Source organism: Microchirus variegatus (assembly GCF_963457635.1).
Source record: "Microchirus variegatus genome assembly, chromosome: 1".
In the NCBI taxonomy this organism is placed as follows: domain Eukaryota; kingdom Metazoa; phylum Chordata; class Actinopteri; order Pleuronectiformes; family Soleidae; genus Microchirus; species Microchirus variegatus.
This window is the reverse complement of record NC_139802.1, coordinates 36,888,206-36,911,527: the sequence shown is the minus strand read 5'-3', so window position 1 is coordinate 36,911,527 and position 23,322 is coordinate 36,888,206. Positions and strand designations below refer to the sequence as shown.

At 39.5% G+C, this 23,322-nt stretch overlaps 1 protein-coding gene across 1 annotated transcript in view; it reads left to right on the top strand.

Moving 5' to 3' along the window:
- Positions 1–2,108: 2,108 nt before the first annotated feature.
- lamc3 (laminin, gamma 3) overlaps positions 2,109–23,322 on the top strand; it is a gene marked incomplete at its 5' end in the record, with an annotated part of 105,915 nt that continues 84,701 nt past the window's right edge. The window contains 2 exons of the mRNA XM_083890336.1: positions 2,109–2,496; positions 10,967–11,271. Of these exons, the coding sequence (XP_083746462.1) occupies positions 2,109–2,496; positions 10,967–11,271 (693 nt within the window). The remainder of the gene's footprint in view (positions 2,497–10,966; positions 11,272–23,322) is intronic.

Genomic DNA, 23,322 nt, shown 5'->3' with positions numbered 1-23,322 from the left:
TGTTGACAGTGTAACATTCCCAGGGACTGAAAAATGTGTCTATTTCCTCAGCTGAACTAACATTCATCACAATGTTGTTTTGCATTCTAAATGTCCTCATGCAGCTGTGTATAGCTGTTTAATGCGTCTAGCCAGATAGCTTCCAAAATGCAGATTGAGGGAGAAGAGACTGACATTGGACAAAATTCACACACTCAATGTGGTACTGCTTTATCCTCCACATGAGAGTTGTGGGGGGGGGGGGTGCTGCAAATCCCAACTGGTATCAGGCAAAAAGTGGGGCACACCTTGCCACATAGAAACAAACAAGCATTCATTCTCACACTCACTTCTACAGTCAATTTAGAATGTCTAATTCGCCTAATACATACATCTGCATGCTTTTGGACTTTGGGAGAAAGACCCTTGTTCCAACTGGTCTGTGAACCCAGTTCTTCTTGCTGTAAAGACAAGAGTGCCACCACTCTCACCAAACCCCCCGCCCACCCCCCGATTGTGTTTCATCCAAGTATAATATACAGTAGAAACTATGGTCATATGGAAAGCCCACGTAGAGCCAAAACTTGCAATTATGCGCCATCGACATGCCATCGACATGCCACCTCTCATTCATGTGGAATCACATAATCGGTTATTCTCAAACTCCTCAAACATTATGTTAGAAAGTAGTGGTGTAAATAGGCAGGACAAAGTCAGCTACAGACTTTTCAGAAGGCAGATTTATTCACAATTAGATCATTTCCATGCTCATCGTCCTCACATAATACTTCAGACACTGGTACAGCACAATTAGTTTAAGATGAAGCGAGAGATAAGTTGACTGTAATTTAGTGGTATCTACTGCTGAAGTTGGTTGCATGTTGAAACCAAGTGATTAACATTTTAAGTAAAGAAACTATGTTCAGCCCCGTAGAGCCAAAACTTGCAATTATGCGTCATCGACATGCCACCTCTCATTCATGTGGAATCAAATAATCGGTTATTCTCAAACTTCTCAAACGTTATGTTAGAAAATAGTGGTGTGAATAGGCAGAACAAAGTCAGCTAATGACTTTTCACAGGATGTAGATATATTCACAACTAGATCATTTCCATGCTCATCGTCCTCACATAATACTTCAGACACTGGTACAGCACGATTAGATTAAGATGAAGCGAGAGATAAGGTGACATTATTTCATTATGTTTTGTGTTATTTCATATATCATTTTCTACACACTCCGGTCAAAATAACTCAACTCCACTTTGGTCACATACCCAGGTATACAGTATACAGTATTCCTGATTTTCCTCCAAGTTCCACAGATTGAGAACCATGGGGTTACATAGAACCCTTAGCAGTCAGTAACAATTACAAATAAACAGAGAGGAAAATCAATACTGTCCCCGACTTGCCTATTCATAAATAAAGTGTCCCTTAATGTCAAAGAATTCCCATAAGTGACATTTTATGTAGATCACCTGTGTCTGCTGAAATATTTTAGCTGGAGTCACCACTGTGAATCATCACAGTCAGCATCTACCAGAACTCCCTGCTGGGGCGCCAACTGCCGAGTACATTTACCACTATATCATTGATATTCTGTGTTATATAAGTGGTGAATGCAAGTGCTTTGGCACTCACCACCTGAGAGCCCAGAGGTGTAATAACCTCACTACTGCATTGTTTAAATAATGTTATTGGATGTATTTTCCTGGTCAAATTGGATTGCGGTGGCCAAATCTTTTGAACATCCTGAGGGAATAGTTATGTGGTGCTTATGTTGACCAGCAGAGGGAGAAAGAATGTTCTTCTTTTTTTTTCCCCTTTTGATCCTCAAACCCCCACTTCTCCCTGTCCCGCCTCTGTCTGCCTCATGCTGCCCCTGGTGAAAGGAGTTCCTGCACAAACTTCATTCCACTCCACATAGGAAGAACACATGTTGGAGACTAAACAGAGGCAGAACTGAGCAAGAGAGAGAGAGAGCAAAGAATACAAAGCTCTCTTACTGGATTCCTGTCACTGGATTATTTGACTAAAATCTGGGTCTTTATGTGTTCACATCTCTGTATCAAAGTATTTGAGTGGGAGAGTTTCTGTGTGATATGTGAATGATATCGTTGTAGACATGGATACATCCTCAGCTGTGAGCTCTCCTCTCCTGGTCCTTCTAATCTCTCTTCATCTCCACTGCCAACCTCCTGTCTGGGCTGCAATGGACTCCTGCTATGATGAGGAGGGTGTCCCAAACCGTTGCATGCCCAAGTTTGAAAACGTTGCCTTCAATCGCACTGTGGAGGTGTCCAACGTGTGTGGCTCTCCATCCGAGGAATACTGCATGCAGACCGGCTCGACGCGCTCATGCCACTACTGCGACGCGTTAGACCCACAGCTGAACCACAACGCCAGCCTCTTGACAGACTTCCACAGGAATGATGAGCTTACATGGTGGCAGAGCCAGTCCATGTTCTATGGCGTCCAGCATCCCAATTCTGTCAACGTCACCCTCCACCTTGGTAAGCAGCATATCAGAACATCCCTGACCTACAGAAATATTCACAGTGACAATTTACAGAGCCGTTTCATGCTAAGGTAAATGCTCTTGGTCACATAAATGTGTGCTCAGCGTCCAGTTATGGCCCCTGTTCTTGTTATGTTACATATTCTATTTCCTATATCACCTTAAAGTGCTTGGATTTGCTTTATATGAACTGTGTCCATGAATAGATTATGGATATCAGTTTAGTGCTCACACTGAAGGCAAACAGTTTCCAGGGTTGTTTAACTCAAGAGGAATCAGTTTTTCACTTTTATGTGTGTCCGACTGCTGCGTTTCATGTGCTGCAAGGCCACTGATGGGGAAACACTAAATACAAAACAGATGTTCCGAACAACACGTTGTGTGGAGTGTTTAGTCACAGCTCTGAGCTGTCTTCATGAAAAAAAGAAGACTCAGACAAGGCTTATGTTTGAGTACATAGCCACAAGGGGATGTCTGAGAATTTGCATGTTTTTTTTTTGTTGTTTTTTTTTTTAAACAGGATACCAAAGATATATCTATGTCCAAAAAAGAACTCAGTGATGTTTACTTTCATTTACGCCACTACCGGAGCGAAACCTATTAAAGACCTAGAACGGAAGTTCCAATTAACGCTGGTTTTTTTTGCTGTGTATCTGCGCCGATTACCTCGTTTATGAAGCCCTGAAGGTTCGAAAACAAACAGTTCAGCCACTGCTGAGAACGCTGTGTTGTATTGTAATCTCGGGCTCAGCGAGATTTCTGAAAAAACCCGGTCCGGTTACGTAAACAGCATTTCTCCTGAATAGCGGATCCTCCTGGTCAGGGCACAAGTCCGGGCACATCCAGTTGCGTACATTGGACAACAGAAGAAGAAGAACGTCCATTGTGGAGGTGTTTCGCTTGCGAAAGTGTCTTCTGATTCTTGGTCTGACTTCAGGTCAAAGGCGTAAAGGGACTGCGGTGGGGAGTTGTGACGAAGCCATTTTTAAACATTGTTAAAACAATGTCTTGATAATGAGTAGCAGTGCATCCACCGTTCCAGAGGGGGAGCTGCGCTTCTAAGAGTGGGTGTGCTAATTATGTCACTTCCAGGTATTGGCCAATCACAAGACATTTGGGAAAGCTGTCGTTGGCTGGCCAATCACAACACAGTCTGTCTTCTGGGGGTGAGATTTCAGTCTGAAACGGCTCGGCTGAGAGCTTCAGTGAGGAGAGATTTCTTTCGGCTCGTTTCCAGCAATGAGGAGGTTTTTGACCATAAAAACAAGTTAATGTATGTAAGTAGACCTCCATAACTCACATACGTTCACATACATACGATAGGAACACTATGGGAGTTTTAAAATATCTCTCCCTAACAATACAGTCACAAGTCACACTGATTTAAGCCAAAACTAAAAATTAACACAGCCACCACATATAGATTCAGACAGGCACAACCAGAAATCAATCAATTAGATTTTTTTTTTAAGTGTGAATTCAACATTCAAATAAAAACAAATAAACTCGGCACTAATTTCCAAAACTCAATCTGGTGTTCTTTTTTCAGCAAACCCCAATATGTTGTTACACCATATGCTCTGAAAGATACAATAGCCACTAAATATTCCTGGTAAAAAGCTACAGAGACGTCCTTGACAAAAATGACATTTGCATAAAATGCATCTGGAATTCAAAAGATTTAAAAATGTAAAATTCCATTCACCCCACTAGTTATTCTTGCAAAGCAGGGAACTTGGTCAGACAATTTAGTGTCACCTAAAATTATGTTCATTCTCAAGTCACTTCAGTTGTGCAGGAACTTGGCCCATAACTTTTAAAGAAGAACTTTTGAAATGTAGTCAACCACCGGCTGTGTTTTGAACTGCCGGCTTCATTCACAAGTGGTTATACGACAGAAAGTTCACCCTGGACAGGTCCCTCGCAGGGTCCCAATCCGTATTAATCAGAGATAAATCACAAACTAAAGTCATAAAAGAAAATAATAATAATTTTTGTTTTTCCAGAAATGACACTTGAATTAAATGATGAATGGTTGTCAGGAGAGGACAAGGAGAAGGAACAGGATACTTCAGTGCAAACTTCACTGTCAGTATATGTGAAACACAAACAATGCAGAGAGCAGGAAACATTGGAGCAGTGAACTGTCAGATCAAGCTCGCCAGTTTCATAATACCCAATAAAACTGGTTGCACAATTAATAAATGTTCAGTGAGTGAAATTAGCTGACATAACCTGCGTAGCGTGCAGAAAAGGCTCATTGTATGTGTTGCTAGGCAACAGTCAACTATTTTTTCAGCGGATCCATATAACTGGTTAAATAAAATAACCTGTGGTAGCATAAAGAAAGAGAATGATTGTAGAACTTTCTTGAGGCAGTGCTGCTGTACTGAATATCAGCAGGGCTGCGATGTGGTCGTATAGGCATCACAGCGGCGCTGCTATTCAGGACAACAGAACTCCCTCTTGTGTCATATCGCTTGATTGCATTTATGCATCATTTTAATCACACTTCCTCATTTCAGCACTGAAGAGCAACCATAAGGATTTCCTCCTTCCTTTACCCACTCTTTCCCTTTAAGAAAATGCATTTGCCTCAATTTTTTTTTTATGCATCGCATACATATTTGCATTTGCAGACATTCCTCATTTTACCAAATTTTATGAGACCAGCCTGAGCTATTAGCATCATTATCCCATTACCGTGCTGTGGGAAAAATCCACAGCCGAAATAAGTCACACATTTCTCACTTTAAAAGAATTAAATTGTGGCGATTTATGTTACAAAGAAGTAAAACAAATCCCTCTGTGAAATTACCTTTCTCGCTTCCATATATTTGTTGAGCCGTGTTTTGGTTTGTATGTACGGGTGTGTGTGTGTGTGTTTGGTAACAGATGGTTCAATATAGACTTGTACGTTCACACCAATTTGCTGGGGGCCCCCCTGAAAAACTATTGCTCAGGCCGGTCCTTCATTATTGAACTGTATTTAATATTTTTAGGAAAAGTGCATTTAATAAATTGAGTTCATTCACAGTTTGAGTGCAGAGGCTGAAAAACAGCAATTCAGTCGCAGTTTGTTTTGTCTTCGTTTATGTCCACAGCGTTCCTCTCTGGCTGTGCGAGCAACAAATAGCATATTGCATGAATAACAAACATAGACCTAAATCAAGATGAATCAGCAGAGACTTTCCCAACTGAAAGCATATTGCTGCTATTACAGCAAAATTACCAAAAAAATAATAAGTATCCACCAACAACTATAAGACTTTAAGAAATAGGCTTATTGTTTATGGACAATGTTCAAATATAGATAGATAGATAGATAGATAGATAGATAGATAGATAGATAGATAGATAGATAGATAGATAGATAGATAGATAGATAGATAGATAGATAGATAGATAGATAGATAGATAGATAGATCTCAATGGGTCTTTCATTTGGTGAAATCATTTTCTCTTAAATGTCATATGGTTGAGAGTCGGATGTTAATTAAAAAAAAAACTTAAATACTGAAATAAAATTACACACAGCCATTAATCAACAACTCAAATGTAAGTATTGTAAGTAAGGTCAGTACTGTGACTGTTGACCTTATCCTGAATTTTTTCGACTATGATATTTGAGTATTGAAAAAAAAACCAAAAAAACACATTCATATTACCTTATGTGTATCAGTAGTAGCGGCAGAGTGGGTTGTCTTCCACCTGGAAGGTTGGGGGTTTTATCCCCGGCTCCACGACATCCCCCACATACCGATGAGCTCCTCAACGAGACATTTCACCCCAGTTTGCTCCTGGCAGTGTATACATGGGTATAATAGATGTGAATAGGTGAATGGCATAATAGTGTACATGCACGTTGAGAAGAAAAGCACTATAATCCTATTTATATGTCACCGTGTCTAGTCTAATTATGAATGGAGTCTGTATTAAGTCCACCGCGGCAAAAACTCATAACAGGATGTTCAACTGATTTAACACGTATCAGGAGAATATCCCACATGTATTTAGTATTATTATTATTTTATTTTTTTCATCTCACCAGCAGTACACATAGGTCACAGTAGGAAACTGGCATCCACTCTCCAACAAGTCATTTTGCACAGCAGCCATTTTGACATGTTTTAGCAGAAACAACACAGGTGTGTTACCAATCTCATTAGCAATGTCTCAGTTCAGTTCATGTCAATTCAGGACACTGTGACAGCACGCGCTGGAAGCTAAGTGGAACCCAGCCATTAATACTTTGATTATTTACACCTGTGAAAGTGCCGTTTCAACTACGTTTAACCTGCAGTACTCCCTTTTGGCCACTTGGAGCGAGCGACAGTGAGGAATGTTGTAAACACAACACCCGCATTTTTATCAGGCTAAATAAGTCAACATAGCGAAGTAATTAGTAACTTTGGGTTTGTACCTACGTGGTCCAGAAGACACAGCGCAGCAGCAGTTGTTTAATTTGGAGTCAAATCTCTCTGTCTGTGGACACCTGGCAGATGTAAGTCCTATCTCCTCCTACGTGTGGCTCGTCTCCACCAGCTCTGCTAGCAAGGTATATACATGCTAATGCTGCCAATGCAGTTAGCAGTGAGTGAGTGAACACGGTGAGCTTTCATACTGTGGGTTTTGTCACTGTTTAAAATGATTTAATTTTTTTCCCCATTTAAACTGTGAATAATACAGCAAATAAACACAGTCAGGCTGCATTCAAAAATAGTTGTATATATCTATATTCATGGTGTTATGAATTTTTTAATCAAAAGTGCGTTTACTCATTAAAACACAATATACATCATCAAAAATTACCATAACACAATGACACAAAACATTGTATTAGGTATATTTTACATTTTGCAGAACAAACAATTTTTCTTTTGATTTATTCGTTAAAATAATGTATATCACTCTGAGGACCACCTGCCCATAGTGTTGAGGGCAATGGTCTCAGGACCTGGCCAGGGTATCTTGTTCTTCATGTCACTGGAGATGGTTATTTAATGTTCCTATTATGTGCTATCAAGGGAATAGTTGTTTGTTTCTTCTCTAGTTTTTGCTCAAGGTAACACATTTTTGTATAATTTTCTTCATAGAGTACAGATGCCAACTGCCATAAACACTAAATAATTTGAGGCTATACAAAGACATTTTGAATCAAATCAGATGATTCCCCTCATGATACTGCAACCATCTCTACATGAATGAAACTTTTGCTCAGTACTCCTGTGTTGACTTCCATCGGGGGATGTCGGCTCCTTCTCCAAACGATACGTTTTCTTGACAGCTCAGATCTCTGTCTTTTGTGTAGGTGAATATGGGGCACTCCCCATCACAAAAGTCTGCTTCAAAAGAACAAGATACATGGACAAAATGATGACAGAAGTTGGAAATGTCAGGGCTTTGAACGGTAACTGATGGTTACATCACGTGTTCTGGAAGCAGTAAGTGTCTCTGTCTAATGTAAAATATTGATTTAGCAAGCATGTGTCCTGCAGTGTTTTTGGCTTTTTTATCTATACTCTGGCTAGTTCTTACTGAAGAAAGGTGTTGTGCTGTATTGTCTGGAGGGGTTGGTTGTTCTTAAAAAATACCAAACCTCCATAAGCCAGTCTCAGTCAGTCTAAATTGACCTTTGCCCTTCTCTGCACTCCACCAAAAGATGTGTTTTTCTATTCCTTTAGATTATTGTACCAGCAATTTTGTGTTTGTTTTTTAATAAACGGAAGCTTGCATTTTCATGAAACACAGTTGTATGTAACTGAATACCCTTTAAATCTTCTTTATGTGGTGTTTTTCTTTGTCCACATATGAAAGCTCTGTGATCCATCTGGATTGCTGGTGGGGGTGCCTTTGCCTCTCCAAACACAACAAGGTCTCAGAAGGGAAGACAGACAAATGCTGGGCTGATAAACACAGCACCAGGATGCAGAGGCACATATTGCAGCCAGGTCAGAGTTGGTCTGTGGATGAGCGTGAAGAAGACGGGGAGTCGGGCCTTCTTCAAGGGGAGTAAACAAAACATAATGAGGAAGAAGGGGTGGAGAGGGGGGGGGGGGAACAAAATGCTGGGTGGTGAGCTGGTGAGGAATTGGGGTCAGGGTTTTTCCCACAAAGACTTCAGTAAGAAATACACACCACACACACAAACACACATTGATGCCTACAGCTGGTTCTCATTGAACTCAGTCAAAGAAAATCAACATCCTGTCTCAGATGTAAGACAGTGATTAAAGTCTGCCACAGTCGGTCTGACGCTCTCACAGTTAGAATATTGGCATATGTATGAGACATGACATTTTATAAGGGAACAAAAATAAATGTAGTGTTGACATGTGATTAGATAAACCCACTCGTTGTTTGTGTGTGTTTTTTCTGATGACAAAAATCCCAGCTGGAACCAAACAGTAAATATTGAGTCTAGAGTATGCAATTGTGGTGAGTTTAGTCTACGTCTGACCCCAAATGGGCAGACGAGAGGAGCTGGGTTAAGTTGACAGAAATAATCAGAGATGGTCACCAGCTGTACTTCTCCATCTCCCAGCCCCTTACTCTTAAGTCCGTGTCCAAACATTCCTTTTATTACCATGTCTGTGCACAACGTGAACAGCTTTGGTTTGATTTGTGGAGGCGCAGCGTTCTGGCTCAGCCCTGTGAAGCTGCACAAGGCTGTTTTACTATGTTTTTCCAGGCTTGTCTTTGATTTTTTTTCAGTGCTCAAAGATGTGTCACTTGTTGGACAAAGAGAGGCTTTTGCTACTAATTGACATCCTAACTGTGGAGAGAATATGCCATATGCAAATTGGTGCTAGACCACATTTTGACCATTTATTTTTTTATTATTTTATGCTTCTTCATTGTTGTTGTTGTTTTCTAACTAATGGCTTGAACCCCTTTGTGCAGTGGTGCCCACATCACTCCTGAAAGTGGATGAATCACTGTCATGAGTCAATAAGAATTATGCAGAAAAAAAACCTTACATATTCTTTTACATTCGTCTGCATTTTGTCAGAGCTGATATTCAGCAGATGCTTCTTCCACTTTTTTATATATTGTTTGGAAGGATACAATTAGAGTTTGCTGCAGATCCAAGAGTCAGAGTTGCCTGCCTCTGACTTGGCAGATAAAGCAGTCGAGTGGCTGAGACTTAGTATCTCACGACGTAGAGAAAATTCCCCGTGAGTGCAATGTAGACACAACCTGTTGACGAGCGCTTCCGCATGTTACTGCTGACTCTGGTCTCAATATGGCTTCACTTTGTGTCTGCTCAGTTAATCCCTTCTCAGGTTGCACAACATTTGGCACAGTCCAAATGTGTGTTCATACTCGAAGTATAAATCTGCAAGTGCACAACACAAGATTATTGATTCTGCAGCGAGTAAACAATGGGAGGAAATGACACCAATCAGTCACACCATTCCATTAAAATGTTCTCTCTGCATTTGGCAGTAAATAAATGGAGCAAGTTATTCATTCGTTAATTCAAAACATACAGTGTGTTGCCTCTAAATATAATCCAGCCAAAATTATATTTCCTACAAAACATTTCTGTTGCCAGCTGTCGAGGAATATAATTCATTGGAGACATGGTTGACCTGAGAGATCTTTCACTTATTATCCGCCTTAAATTACAGACATTTCTTCTGTTAAAGTGCAACACCAATTACAATACAATAAGTTGGTCTGATCTGTTAAATCCTTTAGCAACAAGCTAAATCAAAATCCATCTTATATCTCTAGATCCTCCAAAAGCACCTCTTTTAAAAAGTGAAACCAATTTTCCTTGTTCACATATTGCAGTCAAATTACTGTCTTAGCAGAATTCAAATCTATATAAGGTCTTACTTTCTCTCATTGTTTCTCTCACTGCTCCCAAATGGCCATTGTACTACCAAAATTATAACTACAGCATATAATGTAGTCAGTGCTATCCTGAGCCCCCCCATGGTACTCACTGTTTCGCATATTCATATGATTTCCTGTTGATCGGACTGTTTGCTCTCACATCACCCATCAAATATTGCATCAGACCTGTTTGTGCTGGCAGTTTGACACTTTCCCTTTTGTGATATTGCACTCATTTGTCTGTTCTTTGTTGCAGTTAATATAAGACAAAAGACGTTTTTGCCTCCTTTCACGTTGACCTATGTTTCACTTCTTAGGTCCATTATAGTCTGGATAATAAGAAAATAATCCCGGGTGTTGTGCAACTCCTGGAGGAATGACATTCATTTACCCTGCATAGAGGCACGGGAAATTAAGCCTGTCCCCCATTGTTTTCCTTCTCTCTCTAATGCAATTATGTCAGTTTTTTTTTATCTTTGCTCGAGGGTCTTAAACTATCGCCCTCACAGTATTTGTCTCTCACATACCCAGTCATGATCTACATGCCGACTACAATAGCTGTATTTCTAACAGTTATTCTGACTCCATTCAAAGCTAATCATTTGTATTTCGTCCCACAGGCAAGGCCTTTGATTTAACCTATGTGCGATTGAAATTCCACACCAGTCGGCCGGAGAGCTTCGCCATCTACAAGCGCACAGTGGAGGCTGGGCCCTGGCTACCGTACCAATATTACAGTGCGTCCTGCAGAGAGACCTATGGGAAGGATGCAAAGGGCTACATTCGACCAGGAGATGATGAGAGGACTGCTCTATGCACAGACGAGTTCAGTGACATCTCCCCACTCAGCGGAGGAAACGTAGCTTTCTCCACCTTGGAAGGACGACCCAGCGCTTACAAATTTGACAAGAGCATAGTATTGCAGGTGAGGCCACATTTTGTTGTATATTTGTTTTGCTAGTGCAGTGCAGGAAGTATGTATTCCTATAGTGGGATCTGAAAAAGATTTTTCAGTTTTCTTTGGTTTGTTTTAAAAAAAAAAAAAAAAAAAAAACTCTCACTCACAGTAAAACTATGTTTTGACACAATAAAATACTCATCAGTCCTTAAAGTTAGCAGTCATGTCATGATAAGGAACGTAAAGGCGAACATAATACAAACACTGTGCAACCTCATTAGGCACAACACAAATCAAATATGCCTTGTAAAGTGATTCCAGCGTGGCTGACTGTCACAAAACGGCTAGCTACGCTAATGCTAATCGTAGCCTCGCTAGCTTATCTTTGGGAACGGGTTCACCAAGTTAGCCGCAAAATAGTAGCATGCTAATGCAAAATAAATATGTGCTTGCGTATCGGTGCATGGACACCGACTTCTATATTCTGCATTGAACCGTGTGAAAATGTCTCACCCACCGTGAGGACAGCCTCTTCACCTTCACCCACCTGCCTGCTCCTGCCTGCCTGTTGTTGACACTCTGACAATCCTGACAGCGCCCATGCGTGGTGTAATGTCATAAACTGGAGAAAGTGTAGTGTGATAAGTCAACGAAAATTAAATTGAAAATCAAGGATGCATACCATTGGGCCATGCTCAACCCACATCCAAAGTCTTAGGGTGTTCTGACTAATGGTCAGCAAGATATGTCCCTCACAGACAGACAATTGTGTGTGTGTGTGTGTTTGCAATTAGCAAAACTTCCTTAGAAGAGACAAATGCATATTATAGATTAAACATGAAACGCTTTGAATTTTCTTTTTTAAGGGATGTTTGCCTCTTTTTAATGCGTTGTACTTCAAACCCGTCATGATAATCTATTATGGATGAAAAATCCTCATCATGTTCAACTTTTGTATCTTCTACAAACCAAATTTGTCTCAGATTGACAGTGTCAACAACTTCAGAAAACAAAGACCGAGACACAATTAGTGTTTACCTGTAGACATATTGTAACACTGCTGTATAACTTAAGGTTACTCTACATGTATTGATCCTTGCTGATGTTACAAGTGGGGCTCACTGCACCTATACCACTGTCCAAAACATAAACACAAGCAAACATACTGTTTCCATACAAATAGGCTTCAATCCTTTTTTTTTTTAAAGCAGCGGGATCTAAAGGGTTGTGCTGAATTAATGGCAGCCCTCTTGAAGGTGAATCTGGGAGCATTGGGCTTTTGTGTGTAAGTCTATACTGTGTCTCTAGGTTGCTGACGGCATCTTGCATTGAACTAAATATACACTACATGGAATCTTGTCAGAACAAATTAAGTTAGTTAGGTTATTAGAGCAGAGACCACACTAATGTCATCATCTGATGGAAGCTATATCATGACCTTGAATAGATAAATAATAAAGCATACGTTAAATTCTCAGCAGATAAAACATGCATATATTTCCATAGATGTCGACAATTGTGAGGTATAATACGACGATTATTCATAAAAGAAGATTTATCTACTGCATACAAGTGCAGAATTTTCCCACAGAAGAATATATTATGGTCTAATAATCTTTGCATAACCCTAACTTAACACTGATGCATGTAAATCATTATTTAAGAAATAATTCAGCCTGTGTTTGCTCACTAACATAAAGAGCATTGATTTGACCCCAGCAGGAGTGACAAGCACTCAGAACCTGTTTTTTTTCCGAGTTGAAGTCACATCCACCCCCATAATGTGGCCTACAGGATGTGGGCAACATCTTTGCCTTGTGACAACAAAATGTACCAATGTTGTGGATGTACATCTTAACAACTTTAAAGTCCAATCTACAATCATCCCTGTCCCACTCTTGCTTTGAACAAAACGCTCCTTTTAAACGATGATAATGATAACACAATCTTCTGTCTAACTTTTCCCCCTTCAAATATAGTGGGTGAAGTCAGCCTCGAAATGCAAGAGCAACACCTTTGTGAAGGAAGCTGTCCTCCTCCACATCATTAAATGAGAAGAGTAAGGGTGTCTTTTAGAGGATATGTGGAGGATATGCAAGGCAACCCCACAAAGCCATAACCAACTCCCTCCTCTATGACATAAGATCTTGCGCAACTAAAAGGATGAGGGCTGGTTTTTTTAGAGAGAAAGAGAATATGCAATACTCCCTGTGCATTAGCCGTTTATTGAATGTGGCTGCCAGAAATAATTTTCAAGGCAATTTAGAGATGGAAAAACCAAAATATTTCTCCCCAACTATTTGTTATGTTCTAAAACTCATATGACACATTCCTGAATACTACATTCAGTTAAAAACTGTTGAAGCCTGAATCACCTTTACACACACCCCGAAAAAATGTCTACCTCGGAGTAAAAAATAACAATAGTGTAGGCATTTAGTAAATCAATGTTTTCATACACCCCTAGTAAGTTATATAATATATTAAAAAAGTAGTTTAATATTCAAATTGCAACATCTATTGAAATATAATATATAATGTGTTATTTATGTTAATGCAGCATTGTTGTTTTATTTGCGCTCTTTGAAACGGTGAGATGCAGCTGACGAGCCCTGAGGGCTACATATGGTATCTGTCTGCACAAATGCCTTAACCCCACCCTCCTCCTTCCCCAACACACACATGCTTTGTGTGTTGTAATGCCGTCTCCTCATAAACCCCCCCCTCTCATCAAGCATGGCACTTGGAAAAGGTGACATATCTGCAACCTCCAACAGAGTATAGAGCAAGGCAGTCCCCCTTAAGGGCACTCTCATTTAAAACAGGGAAAGGAATGGAGAGAAGTCAGAAGTAGTGAAGCCACACTGGCTCTGAAGCATATGCCGAGCTGCACTGACTGAGCAGCAGGATAAAGATGTTTTTTTCCTTGTCTGTGCTGTGTGAGGTCCCCGTGCATCTGCAGCAAGTGAAAATAAAAATAAAGTGCACTACCGGATTAGCTTCAGTGTTGCTATATGGGTTGCTCGCATTGTGTGGCAGGCGGCTGTCAGTAAGACGACATACAGCCGCATAATAAAGGAATCCGCACGCTGAACTGGATTTGCCACCCGAGCTTCAAGTCCAAAGATGCTGTTCTGTCTTGCAAGGACAACAAAGAGAAGGGGAATTAAAAAAAAAAAAATCAGATGAGAGCCACACATTGAAAAAGACATATCTGGAAGCACAAGGATCTTCTCTCTCCAAACCAATTATTCCCTGATTCATCCCTTCTCTTCTTGCTAAGTGTGTATTACTTGGTCTCCTGTGCTGGTACCTCCACTTTTTTTTTTTTTTTTTTTTAGCTTGAGAGCAGTTTTTTAAAGTACTTACATTAAAAGTTATAGCTGCAGCCCACTTTTCTAGTTTAAAGATTACTGAGCTGTTCTTTTCTGATTAATCCCTTCATACTCGCCCTCTGTGCTGTTCCATCCTCTATATCTCTGTAATACAAAATGGAATCTGACATGCTGGGACAATAGCAAATTAGAGTGTAGTTTTGTAGGACATGCAGGATCATTCTTGTTGGCTGAGATTTGTGAGAAATACATGCTCCATGCATGGACAGAGAGTGTTTTTGTCAAGATAAAAAATGTAGTGGAATTAAGGGTCAAGGGTCACTCACGCTAGCGCAAGATATGTATAGATTCCCCAATAGTGTGATAGGAACAAAGAGCATTGTGGTGGTCAACAGATCAGTGAGTCAAGTGCCCACCACTCAGTCCATAAAAAAGTGGGGCCACTTGATTTAATCTCTGTTGACCTGGGTTCTGTTCCAAGTCATGAAAGTACGTGACAGCAAAACTTGAATTCAAGCATATATATTTATGAATATCCATGGCAGAGCATGCATCAGTACAATTGGCTGATTAACCCAAATGTACTGAGATCAGCTTGATTGTCTGACCGATTGATTTCTTTCAATTTGCGAGTGTTCTAATATGTTCTAACCGCCAAGGAATTAGATATTTAGATGTTTTAATTTTTCACAGTAAGGCCATATAAAGGCGATTAACTGGCCTTGGTTACATTAAAAGCTGACTACTAATAATATCACTGGCTGCATTTCACTATGCTTTGGATGACATCGACCCACTGATTATAAAGCTGCGGGGGGATCAATATAGGCCAAGAATACATAGATTGGGTGGCAAACCTCTCAGTAGACCTGCCAAACACCAGCTCTCCTTCACTCCACTGCTCCCTCCTGGCCTTCCTCTTAAACAACAGGATGAGAAGACCCATAATTGACTGTGATCTGTTCTGCCATTAGAATAAAAGGCAGATCAATTCCAGCGTTTCTTTCTTTAAACCTTTCCTTCCTGCCTCTATTTTAAGTGTGATGGCACAGACGGGTGTCTTGAATAGAAATGAAATCACACCACCCATCCTCATGATGCAAAGACGGTAAAAACAGGACAGCAATTTATTTTTTTATTTTTTTTGTGGTGAATCACAAAAGTAAGGTTGAGGCGTTCTACTGACTTGAGCTACAAACGCTACAGAAACAACAAGAAGACAAAGAACGTCAATACAATGGGGTGGGGGGAGAGCGTAGTCAAAAATATAATCCGCACCAGCGCTACTTATCAAATATAAGATGAATGGTGTGAAAAGAAGACAGGAGAGGAAAAGAAGAGGTAGAGGAGTATACGACAAGTTATTTAAAATATATACATGCAAAAAACACTTTCCCCATTTTCTGTAAATGGCGAAGTTCACTGTTATTTAAGTCCTAGGTATATGCAGTAGAATGAATAAGAATAAGACGCTGAAAACCTATCAAACATGGTGGTCATAGATTTTATTTGAAAACCTCTAGACGAGTTTGTTCTCTTTTAGCCTCTTACTCATTCTCACAAAAAAATACTTTTTGTGTTGATGTGATCATTATGGACTGGTGGTGTAGTGCACCTGATCAATTCTGCCAGGAAATGGTGATGTGAAGGGCCTTCCTCTTTACAAGTACCTTTTACTCTACTTATTGCATCCAAAACAACAGCTAAAATGTCAGTGACCTGTCAGATTTTATGTATGCAATCAATACGGAGATGTTGATCCCATGACTAACTGTCAAGGTCTTCCCAGTGCTTCGAACATTTTGAAAAGCCTAGTTTTTGAAGATTAGATCAAGTTTATATATACCGTTACTGTTTTTCTCCACATCCTCCCCATGAGCACTTGCACGTTTTTATTGTCTGCACTGTTGTAGCAGCATGCATATGAATTCTAACACAGCTGTGTAAGAAGGTCATTCAGTACACAGTGCATAGCCTATGACATCATTAAAATGCAATTGCAAATGAAAGGGTTCATTAAGTAAATGGGGATTTCTACATATTTAAAGATGTTGTTGGACTTATTGGGTTTAATGTTAGTACACTACTCAAAAATATGTCACCATTTTTAGATATTTTGAAATATTATGTCATCTTTAAATATCTCAACTTTCAAATTCCTGTGTTCTTTTTTTTTTTTTCTTCTTTTTTTTTGTAAGGCAACAATAAGAAAGAAATGATACTAAAAATAATACTTTTCATACCTTGGTCACAATGCAGCTTTGAGTGTGATTTTTTATTAGTCCCTTTATCAAGTGCACATCTGTTGTCATATACAGTATATAGATTAGAGTCTGGCATTTTTGCGAAACAGCACTTTGGCAGAAATCACATTCCCTGAAGGAGTCCATCATCACACACCTCTTAATTAAGTCAAAGCTTGACTTTATGAATATGATTATATTGCAATATGCAGGTGAAATTGGCAGACAGAGAACCTTTCTGTGACTGATGGAAAAGGCTAATAAATGGAGAATGAGCATCACATTTTGAAGCACCTCTATGACTCTCCCCTACGTTCAATGCACCACGTGCGTCACAAAAGCCACATGATCTCACATTGTCATTGTTATGAGCTGACCTTTTCTGACGTCGAACTAAGGAAAAAAGGACTGGAGAACACTAATACCCTGCAGTTAGTTGCCTTGGATTGACCTCTTTTATCCTTGAGATGGCAAAACTTCAAGAGCTCTTAGACAAGAGCAGCAGAAGCAGGAAAAATGCCAGTAATGTGTCTGTAATCAGGGATCGGCTTCTATGATAACGTATCTATAAATAAGCCTTAGTCTCTGATTTTGTTAAATGCCACTGTTCAGGCAAAATGCCTTTTTCATACAGTTGATGTAATCAGAATAAATGCCTCGAGCTGTTTTTATAAAAAAAAAAATAAAAAAAATACCCAGAACTATTTCTTACAATATTATGCAGTGATCCAGCAAACGCTGTACAATCAAGCCTGGAGGTACATAAGAGGCCATGGCCTACTATTTTTTTTATTTTTATTTTTTTTGTGTCTCACTATTAATGTTTTTATTTCATCAACATCCGTGTATATTCCTGAACAACTCCTGTGACGGATAAAATGGTGGACCGATCACTGAAGAACTTTTTATTCGGAGAATTCACATTTCACTTGGCCTTTGCTGCCAGGAGGAAAAGATCGGGCATTTATGTCAGGGGTTAAAGCCGCACTCTTTACATACAGATTGTCAACAGAGCATACTCTGATCCCCGTTTCTTTTTTTGTGCCATTTCCTCCGCATATGGCTCATACAGAGCCATGTATATTGCATGAGGCTTAAAAGAGAAATTGTATTCTGCCTGTTTTATTAGCATTTTAATCCTTTTGCAGATTTGCCACTTGAGCCTCAGTCGGCGGAGTGCATAGTTTCAATATAGAGACTTCACAAGCTTCATCTGCGTCTTTTAAAATATATCTTCTTGTCATTTTGAGGAGTCAAAGTAAAGTTGAATAAAAACAACTGGTGACATTTAAATCCGCAGGTGTTTCTGTCTTGTATATGTATCAAGTCATCTGCACAAACATACCCATGTTGCAATAGTGATCTAATGCATTGTATTTTCATTGCTAAGTGATTTGGTTTGGAATAAATAACAGTCACTCCGTAATGTGGCATTTAGACGTTTTCTCCAATGTAATGGCTTACTTCAAAGGGGTGGGGTGGGGGATCTGTTGTAAAATTTGTAAAGCTCTCATTTTTCAATGATCAGGAAGAAGATGAAAGCTGCGGTATGAATTTAAATTTAATTTGTTCACTCATCCATTAAAACAGTTTGTCTGTCTCCCCTGCCACCAGTCTGTCCTCTCACTCCGTCTCTCTCACACACTCTCTAGAAATCTGTGTGGCAAATTGGATTTCCTGCATTGAATGACAATGAGTAAAAGGGGAGAAAATATATATTGAGGGCACAGTGAACTTAAGCAATTATATTAAAAAGTTATTAACTTTGGAATGAGGCACATAGCTCTCTTTACCGCCGCTGCCTGCAGCCAGCGGTTTCCCAGTTTAGGAAAACACACTGAAAAAGAGAAGGTAGAAGGGAAGGAGCCAGACGAGTGGAAGGAGACGAGATGGGTTTTACAGTTGAGGGTGAGGGTTTAATACACCCCGGACAGGAGATGACCTCTAAAAATGTGTTTGATATTTCAAAAATGTTGCTGTGTGTGAGTGAATATACAGAATACACACCTGCCCATTTTTACCATTAGGCTTGTTTTGTCTGTGGGCAAAGAACTGGCTCATTGCGACTCCCAATGCCGCTGCCTATCCTAAGTCAGCATCATTGTAGCATTGTGAGCCCAAATTCCAAGGGAGTAAGAATCAAAGTTAATTAAGCTTTTGCTGTGGTTTGCACAAATGATAAGTAATGGGCTGACTACTAATTAACCAAAAGGAAAATGCTTCCTTTCACTTCAGTAAGTGATATTTGGAACTATGTCTGCTTTTCTTTACACAATTAGCACTGTTCTGCCAAGCATAACTAATAACTCTTCCATATGATAATGGCCTCGTACTCTATGATAAATGGAGGAGAGTATTTGCCTTTATGGCGTGTAAGAATGTTGAAATGCGTACAATGAATTTCAAACATTTCATCATCTATTAATGTGTTGAAGCTTGGGAGCTGAGATGTTGGAAACAATAGCAATGCCCTGCCAAGGTGCTGAATGTCTACTCATTAGCAGAGGTGTGAATCTCATGAATTTACACCATAATGATCACCAGTAGGTGCACATTAATATATTTAAATATGAAACAAAAGGCCAGGTTATGCCCTCATGCCATATTTTGTGTTGGAAACATAATTTTATATGAGATGTGATTACATTAAAAGAGCAAAACAAGTGTGTCACCAGAGAATAGTAAGACGATTCTATTTAAAAGAAGTTATGTTGCGCTATTGTCAAAACAAGCACGATACTGTGACATATAACGATGTGTGTTATTTTCAACCACGAGCAAGCAGCAAATGTCCAGAGAATGCAATTTATTTCAGTCAGTCCATCATCAGCTCCAGCAAGAGTCTTGCCCAGGGACACCGGGACTAGAGAAGGATCAAAACTGGTTGAAAGACAGCAAGTCATCGCACATATAAGGGTATTGGCACAGCATGATTAACATTCAGTTTTTTAGGGACCAATATCATTTATTGGACATACAGCAGCCTTAACACCAAGTTATTGTCTTCATGTAATTCTATGTATCCAATCACATCTTATCAGCTAGTGTAGATGCTATAGGTGCAAATCCTAGCCATGATATACAGTATATGACATTGGGTTCTTTACACCCGAGTAAAGGTTGGGTGTAACATCAGTTTAGCTCACTGACCTCTACCTCTGCAACATTGTTCCGTGTCAGGGTGCTGTGTAATACTTTCACTGAGTGAGCACCTCACCTTATTGTGGATGAGGAATATGCTGCAAGTCTTGAGGCCAATGTACAGACATTTCTTCAGATGGAACGCCATGTGCACAGTAGGCCGGTAGGACGGTAGGACAGTAAACTCTGTGTTTAAGTTGCAGCAACTCCACTGAATCAATAGCAACTTGAATGTCACAGGGGTTAATGAAGGAAACTTAGTGTGTCATCTAATAACATCATGCCTTTATGAGCATACATTTACAACACAGTATAAAACCAAACCATCCAACAAAAACTCCTCCATTTCTGTAGCTCCGTAGAACTTGTCAGGTCATTAAGAAAGCAATTCATCTTTTTTCACTGTATTTCTGGAGAGCTGAATAAGCCAACATTAGATGTTGAAGTTAAAAGTACAGCATGGATAATAAGGAACAAATGATGTGCTTTAAAAAAAAAGAGGATGTATGTCGTGACATTCAGTGAGCATGCAGCACAAGATGAGAGTCATTCCTTATCCGCTGTGCCTTGTCTTATTTCTTCTCACAATTTTTCCACGGGAAAGACAAAACATTTTTTTAATATCCCTAACCTCACTGGCACAACTTTTACACAAAGCGTCCTGCCCCAATTTTCACAGTCTTTCTCATAAACCATGGTGGAAAATCATTTCATGTCCAGGTACTGAAACACAAAATGAAGAATGAGCATCTGTTTTCCCTGGCAACTGTAGTGCATCACGGTTCTTCACTGTTGTCCAAACCCCATTAGCCAGTAGAGCCATGTCAAGCAGGGGCAAAGTCGATAAGCAAGAGCTGGAACAATAGTGTGCCTACCAACTGCACTCAATTCTGCAACACTGTAGTTACAGTTACTACAAAACAGCAGCCCTATAGCCTTCAAGGCACAGATCTGTCTGGAAATTCTGAAGTGCACTCCAGCAAGAAGGGGAGAGCAGGCTATAGATATGAGGCTGGCAAAGAAAGCAAGGCAAATAAATATATATATATATATAATAAAGTATATAAGGTAAAGCGAAAGAGCCATTTCAGGAAAGAAATCTAAAGGTGGGATGAGTTTCAGCAGCAGAAGTGGTTGATTTTTTTTGCAGAAAACGAGTCACTAGTTGGCAGATATGAAATGAAAGAGCTCTTTTTTTTTTACAAGAACCTGTCAGTTTATTTTTCACACTAAAAACTTTATCAATGTAGGAAAACGGCAAGTAGCGCCATAGTTTAGTAGTCATGCCGACATCTACATAAGGTTTGAACCAATTAAAAAACACACAAGTAACATAATCGCACCAGATGTTCCAATAAAGGAATATGAACTCTCGATGGCCCATGCAGCAGTGTGTCTCTTGAAACCGCAGACTCGGATCACACAGGTGGTCTGAATCCCCGAAGACCCTCTCCTTTGGAAAAAAGCCTGAGAGAAAATAATTTAAAATATTTCTCAGTTCTTAACTTTTACTGCAGAACTGCTCAGGCTATTTTAAGTTGAGAGAGATCCTCAGAGGGCTCATTCGTGTCATCTTCTTCTCACTACCAGCCAACTAAGGCCATTGTTCTTACTTGCTAAAGAAATTAAAATAATGTATTGTTTTACTTTGGTTTCATCTATCCATCCATTCATCATCTACCGCTTTATCCTCCACCGGAGGGTCGCGGGAGGTGCTGTGCCTATCTCGGCTGACATAGGGTGATAGGCGGGGTACACCCTGGACACTACATTGGTTTCAATAATTTATAATTAAATTTAAGCAGCTCTCTCTTGGCAGTTGATGAATTAAAAGACTATACTAGTTCTATTCTTTTTTGTCTATTAGTACCACATCCTGTAAATGTGACTGCTTTTAGATGAGTTGCATACCTTCAACTGTTCCTCTGTATTATCAGAATCAGTGTGTGCAGACATTTAAAAGTTGCTTGGGTAATCCATAATGGTTGACTGCGTTAAGTGTTATCATTGCATAATAATGCAGTTCACAGTAGAAATTGTTTTTGAAAAATGTACTTTGTGTTCTGTGTCCTCACCGGAGAGCACCTTTATCCACCTTCAGTCCTGGAGGCACTACTGGAAAAATTCATCATCAAGCCGTAGCAACGTTTTATTTTTATTCACTGTTGCATCGCATTGTTCTAATGTGATATTTACACATAGTCAAGTAGTCTTGAAGAAACTCTTGAGAGATTTAATTTAACTTTTGTTGTTATGTTCAGACTCAGTGAGTGAAATTTAACACAAATCTCGATTGTGTCTTGTTTTAATCAGAATATGTGTTAATTTTACACGTTTAGTGCTACTTTCACACTGCAAAATGTGCTTTGTAGAAAAAGGGCATGCAATAAATTATCACATTATCTCTTTTGAGGTGAAACAGGTGAAAATATGAATTTCACAATCGTGCAAGGTATTGTGGGTCGTAGGAATCAGTTGGATTTGTTTTTTCTTAGTGTCCCTCTGCATCCTTGGTTAGTGATTGCTTGGAAATGAATTAAAGCAGTAAACGAGCATTGCAACCTGTCTGCTAATGTTGGAGTATCCCACCATTTTTTTTATTTCTTTTTCAAAATGATCCCTGTGTTTTTATATTGTCTGCGGAAACCCGAAAATAAATGGAAGAATAAGATTCACTGTCTGAAGTGAGTGTAGTTTCCTCAGTGGAAGGAAATCAGTCTGGAAAAGAACTCAGAGAGACGGTTCTCAAATGTCCATGTCATACTGTAGTGTTTAACATGTCAACGTTCAAATAATTACTAAGTGGCACAGAACACAAGGTCGGCTATCAAACTAAACTATCACATTTTGAACAGATTTGCTAGATCAAAAGTCAAAGCAATTATCACAGTTGTTTCATATTCTTCAGTTGTTGAGACATTTTCTCTAAAGCTAAGTGACATTGGTCGATCATAATTTATTAATTGACCAATTTATGACTTGTTTATATACTGAGGAGCATATTTCTGTTCTTAGAGACTTTATAAATGCTGCCAAATGTATAGTTTTTTTCATCCAAAAAACATTTGACCTATTTCATGCATTCAGTATTTAGTCATACATTTCAAGTTCGGCATTATCCTTGTTCAGAATGTCCAAGAAGTCCATCATCTACAGCCACACCATTAATATGACAAAGTTGCGGGGTATTATATATGGTACAAGATTTTCATTACAAGACACTGTGACATGTAGGATGCGAAAAGCCAGTCGATAAAAGTTGATAAAAGGCAAACTGCAGCGCCTGGGGAAAAGCATGAATGAATGAACTCATCACCCACGTTTTTAGTCTGAGGCCCCTCTGCTCCAATCTCTCCCAT